Source organism: Thalia democratica, unplaced genomic scaffold (assembly GCF_965202585.1).
Source record: "Thalia democratica unplaced genomic scaffold, ktThaDemo2.hap1.1 HAP1_SCAFFOLD_1908, whole genome shotgun sequence".
NCBI classification, from domain to species: Eukaryota; Metazoa; Chordata; class Thaliacea; order Salpida; family Salpidae; genus Thalia; species Thalia democratica.
In genome coordinates, this window is record NW_028140705.1 from 1 (window position 1) to 18,287 (window position 18,287).

Genomic DNA, 18,287 nt, shown 5'->3' on the forward strand with positions numbered 1-18,287 from the left:
AAGCACATCTGGAAAGTAATTATTTTTATAAATCTATATCAATTACATTGAAAGGGCTAGAATGAAAACTTTTTATCAATCGAACAAGTATAAACGAAAAAAAAACAAAAGTAAAAGAATAGTCAACTAATATAATAAAAAATTGAAATTGAAATACCTGGCTAGAGCTTGACAAGTGAACTTTCTGACTTCAGAACTGTTATTTCTAAGCAGTTGTACTAATGGTTCTACAACATTCTGTGATACCATCTATAAAACGAAAAAGTTAAATAATTTATTATATTAGAGTTTTAATAAAAGTTCAATAACATTCTGTGATACCATATATAAAACGAAAAAATTAAATAATTTGTTATATCAGAAATTTTACCAAAAGTTCAATAACATACTGTGATGCCATTTAAATAATACATATCAATTATATATATACAAGAAGTTGTACTAAAAGTTTAATAACATTCTGCTGTACCACCTGAAAAATTTATTATTTTTAAAGTGTGTTGTTTAGTTGATTTAAGTAAATAAGTTTTGTTAAAAAAATAGACAAGCATTTTGAATGATAAAAGTTTGTAGTGCATGATATAAAAATTTCTATATTTTGATTTATTTTGAACTATAAGACACTTTTTAATTGCACCATATAAAATGTATGAAGTTGGTTATGAGAGCTTTTACTAAAACAAATTTGAGTAGATAAATGTTCCAAAACACTTATTACAATGATCAACTTATTAAATATCATAATTAAATGTTAATTTATAACTTGACTAACCTAGTAACCTTTAAAACATCTAAAAATCAATTTATAAATGTATAGTTACAAAATTTAAGCTTTCATTCTTTACTTTAACAATTGTTGACTATTATGTGACTATTTAAACATTTTTGTATTTTTTACTAAGTAGAACAAAATGTTTAACTAATTTTACTTTTATTTAAATAAGCTTGTAATAAGTTTATGTTAACCTAAAAGTAAAACCACTATAAAAACTTTGTTTACAAACACTTTTGTAAATAATTTTATAAGTATATCTCATAGCTAAATTTGTGTATAGAAATTATTTCTTCAAACTTCTGTAAATTAAACAGATACATAAATTAGTAAAACATTACTTAAAAATTATTGTAGTTTATCTGGATTTTTAAAATTTTAATAGTGTTGAACTGAAAATAAAATTCTCTAGTGTAATGTAAAACCATATAAAAACTCAACTTAGTACATATTATATCAAAGAGCTAAACAAACATGATACAATTTAATATTCATTTAAATTCAACAAAATATTACAAACCTGTTCTCTAGCTTGTGCACCATCTATGAAACAAGCCAATAATTCGGCAGATTTGCTACAAACCATCGGGTTATTAGAAGTTAAAGATTGACCAATGGCAGCAATCACTCCGTGTTTCATTATATCATGTCTGTAAAAATAAAATAAATAAAAACAGTATTAATTATTACAAGTTAAAAATTGTCCTATGGCAGCAATCTGAAATAGTACACTACAATAGAGTACTTTAGCTTTTTGACTACAAAATAGTCTTAATACTTTAGAGATGACATTTTTTGGTAATTCAAATTTAGCTTACTAATAAATATTTATTGTAATTATCTATGTTTATTAAAACGCTCTATTTGCTTACAAGAAATAGTTGTCTTGAAATAACTAATAAACTATATCTTGCATAAACTTGAAAACATCTTATAAGTATATATTATTTAGTATAAAAGTTTTATAATAAAAAAACTTAGGCTTGTTGTTGTATAAAAAAAAAGAAATATATATTAACACAAGCATTTAATCTTTTATATTTTTTATACCAATCTTTTTGTTGAAAGTGTTTTATAAATTTGATGCTAATAATACTTTATCTTAGCAAGAAAACTTTAAGGTAATATTATTTCAAAAGTATTAAAAATATATTTGACACAGTTTTTAAAGTTTATACTTTTGCAATCTTTTACAGCTGGATAAATACTTCTATAATAAACATGCACTTAAATTGATAGCTAACAACCAACCAAATACATAAAACAAAGCTAAATTTTATTAGCTTAGAATTTTACTTATAACTTAATCTACATAGCATTTAGATATTAATGAAAGTATAAAATTAAAAGACTTTAAAAAGTTCATCTGATTTTATATGGCCTACTAAATATTAAAAAAAAGCAATAAAAACTAAACTGACAAAATTTAAACTTGTTTTACCAAATTCATTAAGAAGTCAATTATAGTTGTATAAGTACTTGTAAATAGTTTATCAATATTTAACAAATATTCAACATACCATTAAGTAAAATATTTTGTGCACACTAGACTAATAAGCATACTTATGTTTCAGTAAAAAAACTACTAATTTAATAATTTAGGTGGTTATAACAATATGAAATAACTTATTCAAAGATCTAAGAAAAATGCAATTTGTAAGAAAATTTTAGATTTCAACTCAAACCTCATAAAAGAGTATTCTACATTTTTGTAAACTTTTATACGCAGACTACTGTTTACAATACAATAGATAAAAAAGTAAGCACAAAAATTGTTTAAGTATAAATAATATATGAAAGACAAAATAAACAAATATTAATTCACGTATAAACAAACCTGACAGATATTTCAGCGGACATGTTTATAAGACAAGCCGCAGCATTTACAGAAACCATATCTCTACAAGTATGAGGAATAAGTGAATTAATAAGGTGTTCCAAACCTCCGGCCCTTACTATGAACCTGTAAATTATTTGTTTATTTTTATAAATATCTCTACAAGTGTGTGGAATTAGTGAATTAATTAGGTGTTCCAGACCTCCGGCCCTTACTATGAACCTGTAAATTATTTGTTTATTTTTATAAATATCTCTACAAGTGTGAGGAATAAGTGAATTAATTAGGTGTTCCAGACCCCCAGCTCTTACTATAAACCTGAAATTTATTATTTTTATAAAATATCTCTGGAAGTATGAGGAATTATAAAGTTAACTAGGTGTTCCAAGCCCTCAGCCCTTACTATAAAACTGAAATTTATTATTTTTATTAAATATCTCTGCAAGTATGTGGAATTAGTGAATTGATCAGATGTTCCAGACCCCCAGCTCTTACTATAAACCTGTATTTTTTTTAATGCAATATGAATAAATTTTTAACAACTTTGTTTTACAGAATTGTGGAATTAATGATTACAACTATTTTTACTAAACTTGTTGTGTTTGTATTTTACAGAACAAAAGCTAATAGTGTGGTTTTTCAAAAAAAAAAAAATTATATAAAATTAATTTTTGTTGCTTTGTTTTGAACTTATATAGAAGCTTTTTTCAGATGATTTAAAAAACTAGACCACAAAATCAAAAATATTATTTGTAAACCGTAGTATACAAACAGGGTGATTTAATAATCAAACATGTTTATAAAAATTTGTGATTTGTAATAATATTTTTACTTAAAATATTATTTTAAAGTTTCAACTGAAAAAAGTTATACCGTTTTTACAATCAAAAATAATATTTAAAAAAATAGGAGCCTGACAGGGGACTTGAACCCCTAACCGTTGGATTAAAAGTCCAACGCTCTGCCGACTGAGCTAGCCAGGCTCACGAGTAAATTCGATTTGTGGCGATTATAAACGCAAAATACATTGATTGTGACGTAATAATACAAAACGTTGTTTAAACAGGAATCACTTGACTTTGGCCGATGTTGTGATACACATACTAGAAGTTTAAAACTTTTATATTTTTATAAAAACCGTTTTTTTTATAACAAAGGGCAACGTTAAATTAATTTACAAAAAAACTATACAAAAACTAATAAATAGGTTATTAAAACTATTAGAGAGAATGTTCAAACAGCGGTCGCTTAGCTTTTGCATACTACACAATACTGCTACATTGTAGAACTTTTGAAAATGTTTAAGGCTATTTTTTGTGTAATAATGCAGAATAAATTCACAGAAAATTTAACATAAAAAAATAACAAATATCTTTATAAAACTAACAGAGAATTGTTAAGACTTTGGTATGTAAGATTAGCCAATGCTAAACATGCAGCTTGAGAAACTTCACTGTTTTCAACTGGTATTAATGCTACTAATGACGGAATTGTATCTGTAATTACTTTATTTAAATATTTTTAACTTGTAAAGGTGCTAGTAATAATGAAATTATTTTTCTAAGAAAAATAAATAGACAAAAGTTTTACTTTTTTTATCAAAAATTTATAGTGAGATAGTTTTTGGTTTTTTGACAACTAGCTTAAGAAATAAGTCTATCTTTTTCAAAAAAGCATTTAAACACAACTTTGATATTGACAAAAAAGTATTTTTTAATAATAAATAAAAATCAACTTACTAAAGTTTAATTTATGATTTATCAAGATAGAAAGTTTTAACAGAAGAAAAATGATAACGTTTTTAGCATTACAATAAGTGAAAACCATTATATAAATAATGACCAGGTAAAAAGTGAAAAATTAAAAACATAAATTTCCATACAAAATATATTTGTGCAAAAAAAACATCAATAAAGCATAAAAATATACACTCAAAATCAAACCAATTTGTCCGAAGATATCTTTAGCACATACATAAGTATAAACAAAAAATAAATAAAATATTATTAAAAACAAACCAATTTGTCCAAAGGTATCTTTAGCACACACATTAGTATAAACAAATAAATAAAATTAATTAAAAACAAACCAATTTGTCCGAAGGTATCTTTAGCACACACATTAGTATATGCCAATACGGCCATCGTGTTACAGAGTGCAATCAGAATGCTGTCATTATCAACATTTGTGCTAAGCATATGCCACATACAAGCTTCTATATTCTGTTCGTGTAATACCTTGGCATTTCTCTCTGTGTAGGAAAAGTAAGATTTATAAGACAAACTAATTGAATTAAATAAAGTAGAAAACTGTTCAACATAATAAAAGTCTTTAGCTGTACGTGTTAAAACATATTAGTTATACGCTTTATTATCAAATAAATAAGCTTTATTGTACAACAACAGTTTCTTTCTAATATCTTTTTTTTTATAACTAAAAGTTTTAAACTAAACTTATGCATAAATTTAATAAGTATAAACAGTATATACAAAATACAAGGTAATAAAGTTGTATTGCATAAGTTAGCTTTATGACCATAAAGCTAGTTAACTATCTTTCAAAACTTGTTTAGTATAACAATAATTTTCTTTGGAACTATATTTATTATAACTTGTTTAATTCAAGTAAAAAACCAAACCCACCACTCAAATCAGCTCTTCCAATAATTTATTTTAATATTGTTTCACATTTTACAAAATATTTAAACTTATTTTCTAAACTAAAAACTAAAAAAAATTTCTAAGTTCTACTAAAACTAACCATTCTTAGCAGCCCTTCCAATTGCTTGTGCGGCGTACAATTTGACCTGGGGGCTGGGGAAATTGTTCTGCATGAAAACTAACAAGGTTTCCAGACCTCCCGAGTTCCTGAAAGATTCCATCATATCTTCTGATAACAAGCAGTTTGAAATTGCGTGCAAAACAACCATGTGAAGGTCTTGATACTATAAAATAGTTTTAATATTGAATTATTTTGTTGTATATTGTATTATTTTCTGATAAGAAACAGTTTGATATGGGGTGCAAAGTTACAATGTGCAGGTCTTGGTATTTAAACGTTTTATTTGCTGAATTATTTTTTCAACCATTAATTTTTTTTCATTTAGATATAATTAATTAAAAGTTAAGCCATGTGTTTTTACAAAATTATAACAATATTTTTGAAATGACGTGTAGCATAAGTATGTTAAGGTCTTGGTAATGAAGTTTTTATTTAAATTAATTAGGAATTTTTATCATTATCTGTTATTATGCATATAGATTTGTAAAAAGTTATTTTATGTATTTTATTAATTTTATAACAGACAGTTTGGATTTTCATATAAAACTACTACATAGAGAATTAAAAAAAAAAATTTTAAGTCTTATTATAAAAACAAGATTTTAGTATAAATTACTTTATATCATTTTATTAGAGTCTTACATTAAATATAATATGGTTTGTATTACCATGTTGGTACTGACAAAAATTTTAGTAATAAAAAAATTAATTATAAACCATGGAATTTGTTAAAGTATAAAAAGTATGTGTTTATTTTAAGCAGTGTATAGTTCTAATGTCACATATAAAAAGTGTTCTTTCACATCTTTAGATAAAACTTTAAATTGTAATAATATTTTGTATATTATATTATTTAAAAAACCAAATGGTTTTACTATTTGTAAGTTTTTTCATATTTGTATTATAGTATAACTTATATATAGTAATGAGTTATATAGTTTTTAAGTAAAAAATCAAATTTTTAATTTCAATCTATTATAACAACTAATGTTAACAAATATATTAAATTTCTATCTAACTTTTTTGAAAAACCCAAACTTTAAGATAACAAAAAACCTAAACTATCTAACTCAAACTTGTATAAGCTGTTTTTATTGCACAAAGTATGCTATGAAATTCGAAATAAAATGTTCATATTAAATTAGCACTAAATAGTATAAAATAAAGTAAAAAACCTTTTTAGTTAGTAGACCCATTATTTTTTCCATTCCGTCTAATTGGTTAAACTGACTTCTTGATTCATCTGTAAAAAAATATATTTGATTTTAATAAACACAACTGATTGTAATATCTACAATTTAAATCTAAATGTAAGTGTAAGCATGAGTTGCTTTATAACTGGTAACTTTTTGATTAAAAAAACTATGGAATTATTAATATCAACTATCTATTTTAAATACTGACCAACAAAGTTTATTTTAAGTTGACAAAGCTTCGAAACTTGTTTTGTTTCAAGTAGTACATCCTACATAATGGTATAACTGTGTATTTAAATTTTCAGAACAATATAAATACAGCTAAATGAACTTATATATTTGTACTTAATAATAAAAGCAAATTGAGTTTATACGTTTGTGTGATATTTTTTATTGACAATTATTTCAAAAGTACATTTCAACTAATAACAATTAGCCTTTATTTTATAGCTTATATCTGAGAGCTTTTTATATATTATAAATTAAATATTTTAAAAGTTCTAAGCTTGTAATTTATTAGTTAAACTCTATAAATACTTTAAAGTATAAAAAGTACAACCTTAAAAGTTATAAATAAACATGAGAATCAAGATCTGAGTAACTTAAAAACTTAGATATTAAAATTTAGAGCTATTACTTGTAGCTAAAGTAGTGATGACTTTAAATAACTAAACTTTGTACTATAAAATATCAACTTTTTTTTTATTTTTGAAAACTAAAGCTTCAGAAAAACAGTAATATAATAAAAATGAACAACAACATTTATGTTGAACTTAGAAGTTCAAGTTTTCAATACAAATTGAATTTAATGAGAGATAAATAAAAGGATAGCTTATAAAAGTTTGAATGCTTTATTTTATTATACTTAGATACAAAAGCAATTAGATATAATATCCGACTAAACTATAATAATAACTATAATAATAACGCTGTTAAACTAAATAAACCTACATTCAAAAGTTAAAATTTCTATATACAAAAGTTAATGTCATAATATTGCAGTAATAAAATAAGTTCTTTTGCAGCAATACAATAAATGCCTAATTTCCACAAATAAACTAAGTAAAAAGAAAGTTTAAATACTGAAAGGTATAATACTTAAAGTAACTTAAAAAATTATAACAAGTCACATAATATTAATAAAGTAAGCCTTTATTTTCAAAAATGATTAAATCAAAAATACTTGAATTTAAATTTTATAACAATTTATCAAACTAATGAAAACAAACATTCTACAGAGTCTTATAAAGTCTAAAGCAAATATAACACTATTCTTTAAAAAAATCATGAATAACTATTTACATCGTACTTTAATTAAAACGTTAAGCTATTATAGATATTAGCTATTTTTTAGATGTAAAAAAGGTACTATAAGTCTCAAAACTAAAAGGTACACTTTTTTACCTGGGTTGAAAGTGCGTACTTTTTTGATAACCACACAATTTTTACTGTGGTATTTTAATTGTTTGATGAAGTGAACCGGTTTAACCCAGTTTAAAATTTTAAGATTTGGAAAGATAATACGCTTTGTAAAAATTACAGGCTATTTATTCTATGTTCTGAAAACTAATTTACCTTCAAGATAATTATTACGTCACCAAAAATTTTACATGTTAGTTTTCAGTCAATTTTTATGTAACAATGTAATTTTTTATGAACATTTTTTTAAAAGTCATTATCTACTATCAAATAATTAATTTTGAGGTGCATTCTTAAAATAATAACTAAACTGTTGCTAAAATTCAAACCTTCCTCTATTTTCAAATAAGGTAACAATTTTCCGAGAGTAACTTTAAAACATGTTTTTATACGATAACAATTAACGTAAAACTTAAAAACTGGAAGTTTTTTTTATATTAACAATGATGATTTATAAAGTTATTTTAATTAAATGAAAGTTAAAAAATAAGGGTTGGCAAATGTTTTGTCAAATTTTTTTCCAGGTTTTTAAAATTACATATTTTTAGATCTATTTTTAGTTTAAAAGTAAGTTTAAGGTATAAAACTGTGTTAAATAGTAAAAAAAACATTGTAAAGTTACTTAAAATGTGTTTTTAATAAAAAAAATTGATGATGACAATTTTTATTTTTTTATTTGATAGATTTTTGTGTCAAATCGAAATTTTACTACTGAACATGTTTAATTGTCAAAATCAAGGTTATTCCAGGTTTTTGGCAACCCTGAAAGATGAAAAAACTACAGTCTTAAAATTTATAAAAAGTAGAGTAACATGGTTAAATAAATTCAAAACTAAAACATTTGAAGTTATTATATGAAGCTAAAGTAGTAATAACTAAAAGTAATTACACACTGTATGATACATTGAGTTTGTATGCATGTTTCAAATTGAAAGTTTAAGAATTACAGCACAACAATAAAAACGAATTCTTCCTTTTAAATTCAATTAGCTTCAGAACAACTTTTGAAGTGTATTTTGATTTGCTAGCATAAACCAATTAAGTTCTGCGTTTAAATCATTAGCATGTAAATGTATAATTAGCAGTTTAAATGTTTATTAGATGCTAGGCAGCAGCAAATTTTAAGATATATAAATACTATTAGCGAGAACTACAAAAAAAAGATTAACTGTTACACAATTACTTAAAAATTTTTATGTACACACAGCAAAAGTTATTTCAGCATAACAAACGTTACATTTGGGTATATAATTATGTATGCTGGTTTTCACCAGGTATAATTGGTACTCAATAGATGGACCTTCACTTACTTAATTAATATATGTTTATAATATATTTATAAACAAAACTTCTATTGAAATAATAGTTACGTCACTGCAAAGTTTGAATGCATTTTTCAAGTGAAACTTTTGTGGGTCGAAAGTAATGATTTTTAGGTGAAATTTCTGTTTAAATTCACTGCTTTAACTGTTAAAGAATCATTAACAAAGTTTAAATGGCATAAAACAGAAAGAAAAGCATAAATAAAAATTAAAAGAAAAGTTGCGTTTTAACTTGGCAACAATGACAAGTTTTTAATAATTTTCAAGTAATCATAAAATACCGAGTATAATTCTAGGTAGTCTAAAAATAAGGTCGCTTTTTTAAGCATGAAAATATGTTATGATATGTATAATAAGTTTGAGCATCGGTGTTGTAAAATTTGTATTTGAATAAAAAACATCATGCTCGTCAAAATACAAAATAAAAACAGTACATATCATAAAGAACTACTTTAATAATATAGTAGTGATCTATTACTCTATTATTACTTGTGATTTTAGATGTATGCTGGTTTATACCAGTTGAAATTCATGGGATTAGTTTAAGTTGTTGGCTATTTGAAGCAGTTTTTGCTTGCAATTTATATTATATCCTAAACTAAAATTTCCTCTAAAATAACGGTTACGTCACTTTAGATGTTTTTTGAACGAAATAAAATTTGTATAATTTTGTGATTTTTTAAATGAAAATATTGAACAATTTCAGTGCGTTACAAACAATCAGAAAACAAGTCATGATGTTGTAACAATAACACAGTTAATTAACGAAACTTACATTTAAGATAAAAAAAACTCTTTATAAAAAAGTTAATATAACAATGATGAGAAATTATTGAAACATTAGTATAGCAATTCATTATTAAGTCATTTTTTCAAAGTTATTAAAATAACTATTTTATTCAATAGTGCAGTAAGATGTAGGTTGGTTTGTACCAGTTTAAATTAGACCGATGGATGATGAAGAAACAATTGATACTGAAACGGTTTTTGCTTGCAATGTAATTTAAATCATAAATAAAAACTTTCTCTAAAATAAACGTTACGTCACGTATATTTTGAATGAAGTTTATTTTTTAAAGTTTTGTAACGATACGTTATTTAATTACAATTTTCTATTTTTAATTGGAAACACTTTGTTGTTGGGAAAGCTAAAAACAACAACAAATGAGATGTTGACAAGTTATAGTACAAGAAGTTTGAAATTGTTGCTATAACAACAGTCATCATTCAAAGAAATGACTATTGTGAGCTCGGGGCATGGTTAGAGAGAGTAGTCTGAGTTCTGAGGAAAGAATTGGAGTGAAGTTTATTGTCTTCCAGTAGATCCACCTTTTCCTGTGTGCTAGTGACTAATTTTATTGACTTTTTTTATTTACAAGATACTTAAATTGTTTTTAGACAAATTTAAGTATTTTCTTGAATTTTGTTAACATTGTATAAAATTTTATAACAGTTTATAAAATTTTATTGATTTTTTCATACCTGAGTTTTTTATATTTTGTTACAAACTGGTTTACTATTAAGTTTTTAGTATATAAATTTATCCCAACTGCTTTGTATTATATATTATTAAATAATTTTCGTTAAAGTAAATTTAAACTATGTCACGGGTCAGTCCAAATCCAGAGTGTCTTCCAGACACTAGGATTCAAACTCGGGCTAAGAGTGCTCGCATTCAGAGCCAAAGACCTCTTAGCCATGAGTCAACCATTGACCACCCTACCCTTCTAAACAAACCCTTGGAAGTTGGCATGCCAACCTCCTCTGGTTTCAGTTTTGTAATTTTTTAGTGATAATTGATTTTGGAAAATTGAGTGAAAATTTTTAACAAGTTCATTGCGTTATAAACAATCAGAAAACAAGTCGAAATGTTAACCTTTAAAAAATGTAAAAAAGTTTATTTAAATCGTACATCAACTAAAAATACATTGAACTATTTTGTGGTATTAAAAATATTGAGTTAGTCTCAAAACAATATGATACGCACTTTTGCCTGAGTTAGCTAACTACAGGGTTGCCACTCGTTTTTTCAAATTTTTTTCCAGGTTTTCCAAATTTCTTCCAGGTTTTTAAAAGCACACATTTTTTGGTCTATTTTTAGTTTTAAGTTAATTTCAACTTAAGAAACTGTGTAAAATAGTATAAAAATAGTGAAAAGATACTGTAAAGTAAGTTTAAACTTGTTTTTTAATAAAAAATTTTTTGATGATGACAAAAAATTTTAATTATATGATAGATTTTTTGTGTCAAATCAAAATTTTACAACTGATAATGTTAAAATTATTAAAAATTCCAGGCTTTTCCAGGTTTTTTTCAAAATTTCTCAAATTTCAGGTTTTTCCAGGTTATTTTAGCCTAAGATGTCAAATTCCAGATTTTTCCAGGTAAAGTGGCAACCCTGTAACTAGAGAGCTTATAGAAGTTTAACTGTGTATTTAAAAGCTCTACATTATTATCATTAGACACAAATAGATATGATTTACGACATAGGTTATTTTACTGAATACTTTAAACTATAATGGAAAAGTTTTCAAAAAGCTTCTTTAAAATTTATACATATGCGAATATTCATTTAGTACAGAGCAAATATGTTTAGAGTTGTATAGCACTATGTATGCTGGTTTACACCAGTTCTGGTTAGCAACAGAGGAAAATGTCTGTAATCATACATGGAGCTTACTTTTTTATATACTTTCTTTATAATTTTAAAATAATCGTTACGTTACTACATAGTTTAGATGTATATTTTAAACCATCCTTCCATTTAAAAAAAAATTACTTTGATTGAATTTTTGTTTGAATTCACTGATTTGTTACTGAGATAATAAACCAACTTAAAGTGTGTACTTTAAAAAATTAAAAGTAGCACAACTATAAAAGTTAGAGATAAGTTACGTATTTTACTAAACAACAATAATAAGTACTTGTATTTAGTTTGTGTAATTAGTTTAAAATACCTATTATAATTCTAGCAAGACCTAACAGGAAGTCACTCTTTTAAGCGTGAAAATACTTGTATGATGGCTTTGGTGTTGTTAAAATCTATAATTTGAATAAAAAATATTTTGTTCATCAAACTAAATATATCCAACTAAAACCCAACAGTTGTAAATAGTTCAAAATATTTTATAGAAAAAAAAATCTTAAACTGTAACTTTTTTTTATGTTACATTGAAAACAGTATAAAAAGTGCTAATTATAGAGTTACTTCAATAATAATAGTAATCTATTAGTCTATCCATAACTAATTTGGCCTCAATTTCAATTTTAAAATAAGATGTAAGCTGGTTAGTACCAGTAAAAAATATCAACAATATCCATAACAGTAGATGTTAGTAGTAATTGCTTGCAATTTATTTTATAATTTGTATAAAACATTGTTTTAGAATAATCGTTACGTCACATAAACATTTTTATAATGAAATTTTTAAACAAAACTTTTCATTATAAATAAATGGGTGAAATTTTTAAACAAGTTTATTACTTAATTTATAATTTGAAATTTTTAATCTTAAAAAGAAAAAGTTAATACAACAAAAACACTATTCATTAAATAAACTCACATTAAAAAACTAAATTTCAGTATACAAAATCCTAATATATAATGTTGCAGTAAAACTAAGCAAAGTAAAAGCCATTGAAAAATTATCATAAATAAACCAAATAAAAAGTAAAGACTAAATACTGTAAGGTAAAGTATCTATAGTATTTAAAAAAAACTATATTTTACAAGTTACATTTTAATAAGAACAGTCAAAAAAGTACATCAAAAAGGTACGCCTTTGTTTTCAAAATTGGTTAAATAAAAAATATTTTAAATTTTATAACAATTTACAAAACTAATGAAAATTAACATTCCATAACAGAGTATTATAACGACCCAAGCAAATATAATACAATTTTTACTTTGAAAAAATTATGCATAGTATATTTAAAGCGTACTTTAATAAAAATGTCAGTTATTGTTATGAGTGAAGAGAGTAAAATTAATCTCCAAGCTGCAAGGTACGCTTATTGCCTGTGTTCGGAGCGCGCACCTTTTTTATGTCTATTCCGTTTATAACAGAGTATTTTAATTTGTTTGACAACTTATGCTGGTTTACACCAGTTAAAATACTTGAACGATATCAACAAAACTAATCTTAACACATCGAACCAGCATTTTCTGGTCTTTATTTTATGCTTTATAAATAAATTTTTCCTTTAGATAGTCACTACGTCACTGAAAAGTTAAAATGAAAACATCTACTTTTGTGCAATTTCGTATGAAAACTTTTGCATTGGTTCATTACTGTGTATGGTATATTATGAGAAAGTAGATTAAAGGTTCACTCTAAAAGAATAATCTAAACAAGTTAAAACTTATCTCTACTGAAAAAAATGTCTAAAAGTTTTGATGAGAACACATGTTTAATTGACAATGATAAATACACTTCAGTTAAATGAATAAAAAAAACCTAATTATAAAGATATTTAGTATATTATGAGAAAATAGATTTAAGGTTCACTCTAAAAACAAATAACTTAAACAAGTTAAAACTTTTCGCTATTGAAATAATTTGTAACAGTTATAGTAAGAACATGTACTTAAAAGGTAATGATAAATACACTTCAGTCGAATGAATTAAGAAATATACTTAAAAACTTCTTTAGTACTGCTAAAACAAATTGAAATAAACAAACTTCTTTTTTTAAACATTTTGTATGAAACTTTACAACATTAGAAATTGAAATACTATGAAAAAAAAAATTTAACAAAAAATATTATTTTATTCACTTGTGAGATATTTTGTTGAAAATATTATGTAGTTATATAATAGTATTTGTTGCTTTAGTTTTTACTTATGCATTTAAAAACAACTTAAAATAAAAAGTTATATTAGAGTTAATATAATAATGATGCAACAATGTTATTAAACTATGTAAAAGAAAGTCTAAAACGTTCTACACAAAAGTAAAATTGAAATATTAAGTAACCAAAGGTATATGCACTTACTTAAGAAATAATACAAGTCACGCACTACTAATTAACAATTGGCGCGTTTATAGGTTACAAATTAATGTGTACCGGTCTGACACCAGTTCAAATTTCAATGACTAATTTAGTATATAACTTGATGATTAAGTAAAATTGATTGTAACTTACTTTGTATTTTGTAAAACAAAATTCTTTAAAACAACGATTACGTCACTACAACGTCTTCATTTACCAAGCTATTTTGTGTAGTTATTTTTTGCATGAAAATTTGCTTCAATATACTACTTGATATGTATTAGAATAAAGTTGAAAGGTTTACTTTTTAATGAACAAGTTCAGTTTAAAAAGTAAGTTAAAACCTAATACAAATATCTGGTTTTAAAAATTATCTAAACTCTTATTTATTGAAAATACTGTTAAAATAATTAAAACAGACTTAATTGCCAATAATAAATGTATACTTGAGTTAAATGCTGAATTATAAGATAAAATTGAGAAGCTTATTATTACTGATCTATCAGATTGTATAAAAACACATTTATTTCTCAAGGTTTGTATTAAGTTTCACAATATTGAAAGTTGTCTATCTGCAAATCAAAGTTTATCAAAAATATTAGTTTGTGAGTTATCTTGATATAAAAGTGAAATGTATGGACTATTTGTTGCTTGTAACTTTTTAACAACATTTTAAACCTTAGCAGCTAAAATAAACTAGATTGACTATCAATTACTTGAGCTAGGTCTACTTATTTCATTTGATATTATAAATAATAATTAAGTTTTTATATAATTTCTTTACAACAAAGTTCAAATAAAATGATTTAGGATACCTTATTCTAAAAGCTGTAGTCTAAAAATACATTGAAGCTTATTAAAAGAGTTTAAAAAACCATAACTTATTTAATTTACCAGACTTAAGCTTAAGTGTTAGTATTGTAAGAATCAGTTAAGTCTAACAAAAACTTTTTACTGATGAATAATTTTAAGTATCTCAAAATCAGTTAATTTACATTATTAATCAATAAAAGTTGTTTTTATTTAGTTTGTTTATTAATTGCAATTTGATTGTCTAAAATCTAAACAGGTATAATTATAAATGAAATTTTAAGCCTACTCACTTAAAATAAAAAATATTTGAAGCACATTTTAATATTAAAATTTTCAAATATAGTTCAATTTTAATTGTTTATAAACAAACAAAATATGTTTAAAAGTTTTTAATAAGCAGTGTACAAGCATTTTTAATTTTAATAAGTTTTTAATAAACTTGCTCATAATTAAAGTAAAAATGTATTATTTGAATGAGCTAATAAACATGCTAAAATAACCATTAAATTGTAGCTAAAAACTGTTACAATAGCTTGAAAGAAATATAAAAGCTTAAAACTTCTGTTTACATAAAGACTATAAAAAGCTTATAAACTTACAAAATTTGCCAAAGTTTAATTAGCAGCTCAAATGTGTTTTGGAATTAGAAGACGCGCAGCAATTAATATGAGCTTAATAATAAGTTATTGATTACTTATTTAAAAACCTAAACTAGATTATATAACAATTTTTTTTTAAGTTGAACTTTTAATGATATAGTAATAATAATAATATTCTGACTAAAAAAACTATTTCAATCAAATTTTGTTTATAGCTATAGAATAAAAGTAACATAACTTATTTAGATTTTTGAAAACTATAGCAAGCTATTGCATGAATTAAAAATTTATCTTTTAAACTTTAGAAGATTTTAAAGTTCTTATAAACAATTTTACAATCAAAACTTATAACGATTTTGTTTTTATAAACAGCTTAGCTATATCTTTACAAATTTCTAAAAATCTTTCTATTTTATAGTTTTTAGATAATTTTTTTATTTAAATTTTATAATTATAACTTTTATCTAAAAATCTTAAAATTTTACATCGTCAACAATTTTAAATAATTACGTCATATTAACATGTTGTATTTAAAATGCTAAAAAGTTATATTATTATTGTAAAGTTGCAAAAGTTCGTTACTAAATTTTATGGAAACTATCTCAAACAAAGTATATAATAATCACATTGCACACTTAATCATTTTGTTCAATTTTGTACACTAAAAGTGATGGTTTTAAACTTTAATTCAAATGGAGGTATATTTAAGGAACCCAGCTTAATTGCTAACAAAAGCTAAATGAAAATTTAAAACTTTTAAGCATTAAAGAGAAAAGCAATTAGCATGCAAATGTGCTCTGCCTTTAGGCTTAGGTTTATATACTCTAATAGCGAGATTTTCTAACAGCAGAGTGGCGCAGCGGAAGCGTACTGGGCCCATAACCCAGAGGTCGATGGATCGAAACCATCCTCTGCTACTTTCTCGCTGTAATCGTATAGTGGTTAGTACTTCACGTTGTGGCCGTGACAACCCAGGTTCAAATCCTGGTTACAGCACATTTTTTGTTACTAACGTATGCTACTTAAATAATTTTCTTTATATTTGTTGATTTGTGTTTTTTATTGTTCGCATACTTTGTAAGTGGTTAAACTTCAGGTTACAAATTTTGTTAACTAATTATTGAATGTGAATAAAAAAATTGTAATTTGATTTGGAAGTAATAATCATATAAAGTTTTGTATAACTAATGGCCCGATTTCTGGTTACATTACTTCTTTAAAGCTTTATGGTGATTTGATACTAATCTTTATAAAATTTATATAAACAAGTATTACTATGAGGTTTTTGTTTGAATATTTGTAGAAGCTTATTGCCTTGATTAAAATTTTTATATAAACAAACTGTTAACCATGGAAATGCTAAATCATTAACATATATTTATCACATTTCTGGTTTAAACTATTTTAATATAGCTTAGTACAATGTTTATGTAGCCCGAAAACAAACATTTTTCTAAAAATTTGCCCACCCCTTATAAAAGGCTGCCAACCCGGTTCTATATAACATAAAGTATTAGAGTTTTTGTAATTTTCTCAAAAAAAAAAACGTTTAGTAGTGACGTAATAACAAAAATAATGCAGTTTATTTTACATCTTTCTTTAATATTATTTCAAAATTACCTTTTAAACTAGTTGCTCTAACCCCTCTACCGATAATCTGCACCGCTAACTTAGCGGTTTTAAATGTATTCAAATTTTAATAGAAAGATTTAAGTACTTCAAATTTAAATCTAAATAACTTTTAAAATCACTAAACCAATACAAATTTGAAGTATCAGTATTAGTTTAACTTGTTATTAAAATTTTTAATATAATATTTATATACTTGGTTAAATAAACTATTAAATGAAAATTTTAAATTAAAAAAGGAGCCTGACAGGGGACTTGAACCCCTGACCGTTGGATTAAAAGTCCAACGCTCTACCGACTGAGCTAGCCAGGCTCACGAACAGATGAGATTTTTAGCGATTATAAACCTACATTTGCGGTATTAAAGTGGGTTTCAATTTCTAGTATATTCTTAAACAAACACTGATTGAAATGAGTGTTTTATTTTATAATTGTTTTTAAGTACCAGTTAAAATTTTATGTATTTAGGTATGAATTGTTTTAAAGTTCACTTGTTTTTTAATGATTGGTAAACGGTTTATAAACTAAATCAAAAGTTTTTGAGATCAAATTTAAAACTTCATATTAATCAATAGCAAGTTTAAACCTTGCCTAATGGATACTTAATTTAATCAGTATTTTTTGAGTACTAAATAATCATAATAATTTACACATCAATATTCTGAAATGAATTTTAGATTTGTTTTAAATATATTGTAGGAGATTAGAACTTTTTATCGGTAAACTTATTCAAATTTCCATAGTTTCAGTTTATACTGTACAATTTTTTTTACATAAAATAGATATATACAGCTTTTATTTTTATAAAACAAATTAATAAAAGCTTACACACTACTATTTATTTAATACTCCAAACTAATGTATACTTCAAGTTTTTTAACTTTTATCTTTTCAAATTTCAAATTAGTTTATCATAATTTAATTCA

General features: G+C 24.2%; 1 protein-coding gene and 3 non-coding genes across 4 annotated transcripts; 1 reads left to right on the forward strand and 3 right to left on the reverse strand.

The window, feature by feature from the left end:
- Positions 1 to 157: 157 nt before the first annotated feature.
- Positions 158 to 16,657, reverse strand: LOC145848978 (armadillo repeat-containing protein 3-like; the record flags this gene model as incomplete). The annotated part of the gene is made up of 8 exons (XM_082954121.1): positions 158 to 249; positions 1,293 to 1,422; positions 2,610 to 2,735; positions 3,997 to 4,105; positions 4,699 to 4,860; positions 5,370 to 5,553; positions 6,566 to 6,633; positions 16,578 to 16,657. Coding segments are annotated over 8 exons (951 nt in total), but the record flags the coding sequence as incomplete, so codon positions are not given.
- Trnak-uuu (transfer RNA lysine (anticodon UUU)) lies at positions 3,520 to 3,592 on the reverse strand. The gene has a single exon. It is a non-coding gene; the product is annotated as a tRNA-Lys (tRNA).
- Positions 16,657 to 16,728, forward strand: Trnah-gug (transfer RNA histidin (anticodon GUG)). The gene has a single exon. It is a non-coding gene; the product is annotated as a tRNA-His (tRNA).
- An 873-nt stretch (positions 16,729 to 17,601) lies between these two features.
- Trnak-uuu (transfer RNA lysine (anticodon UUU)) lies at positions 17,602 to 17,674 on the reverse strand. The gene has a single exon. It is a non-coding gene; the product is annotated as a tRNA-Lys (tRNA).
- Positions 17,675 to 18,287: the final 613 nt, after the last annotated feature.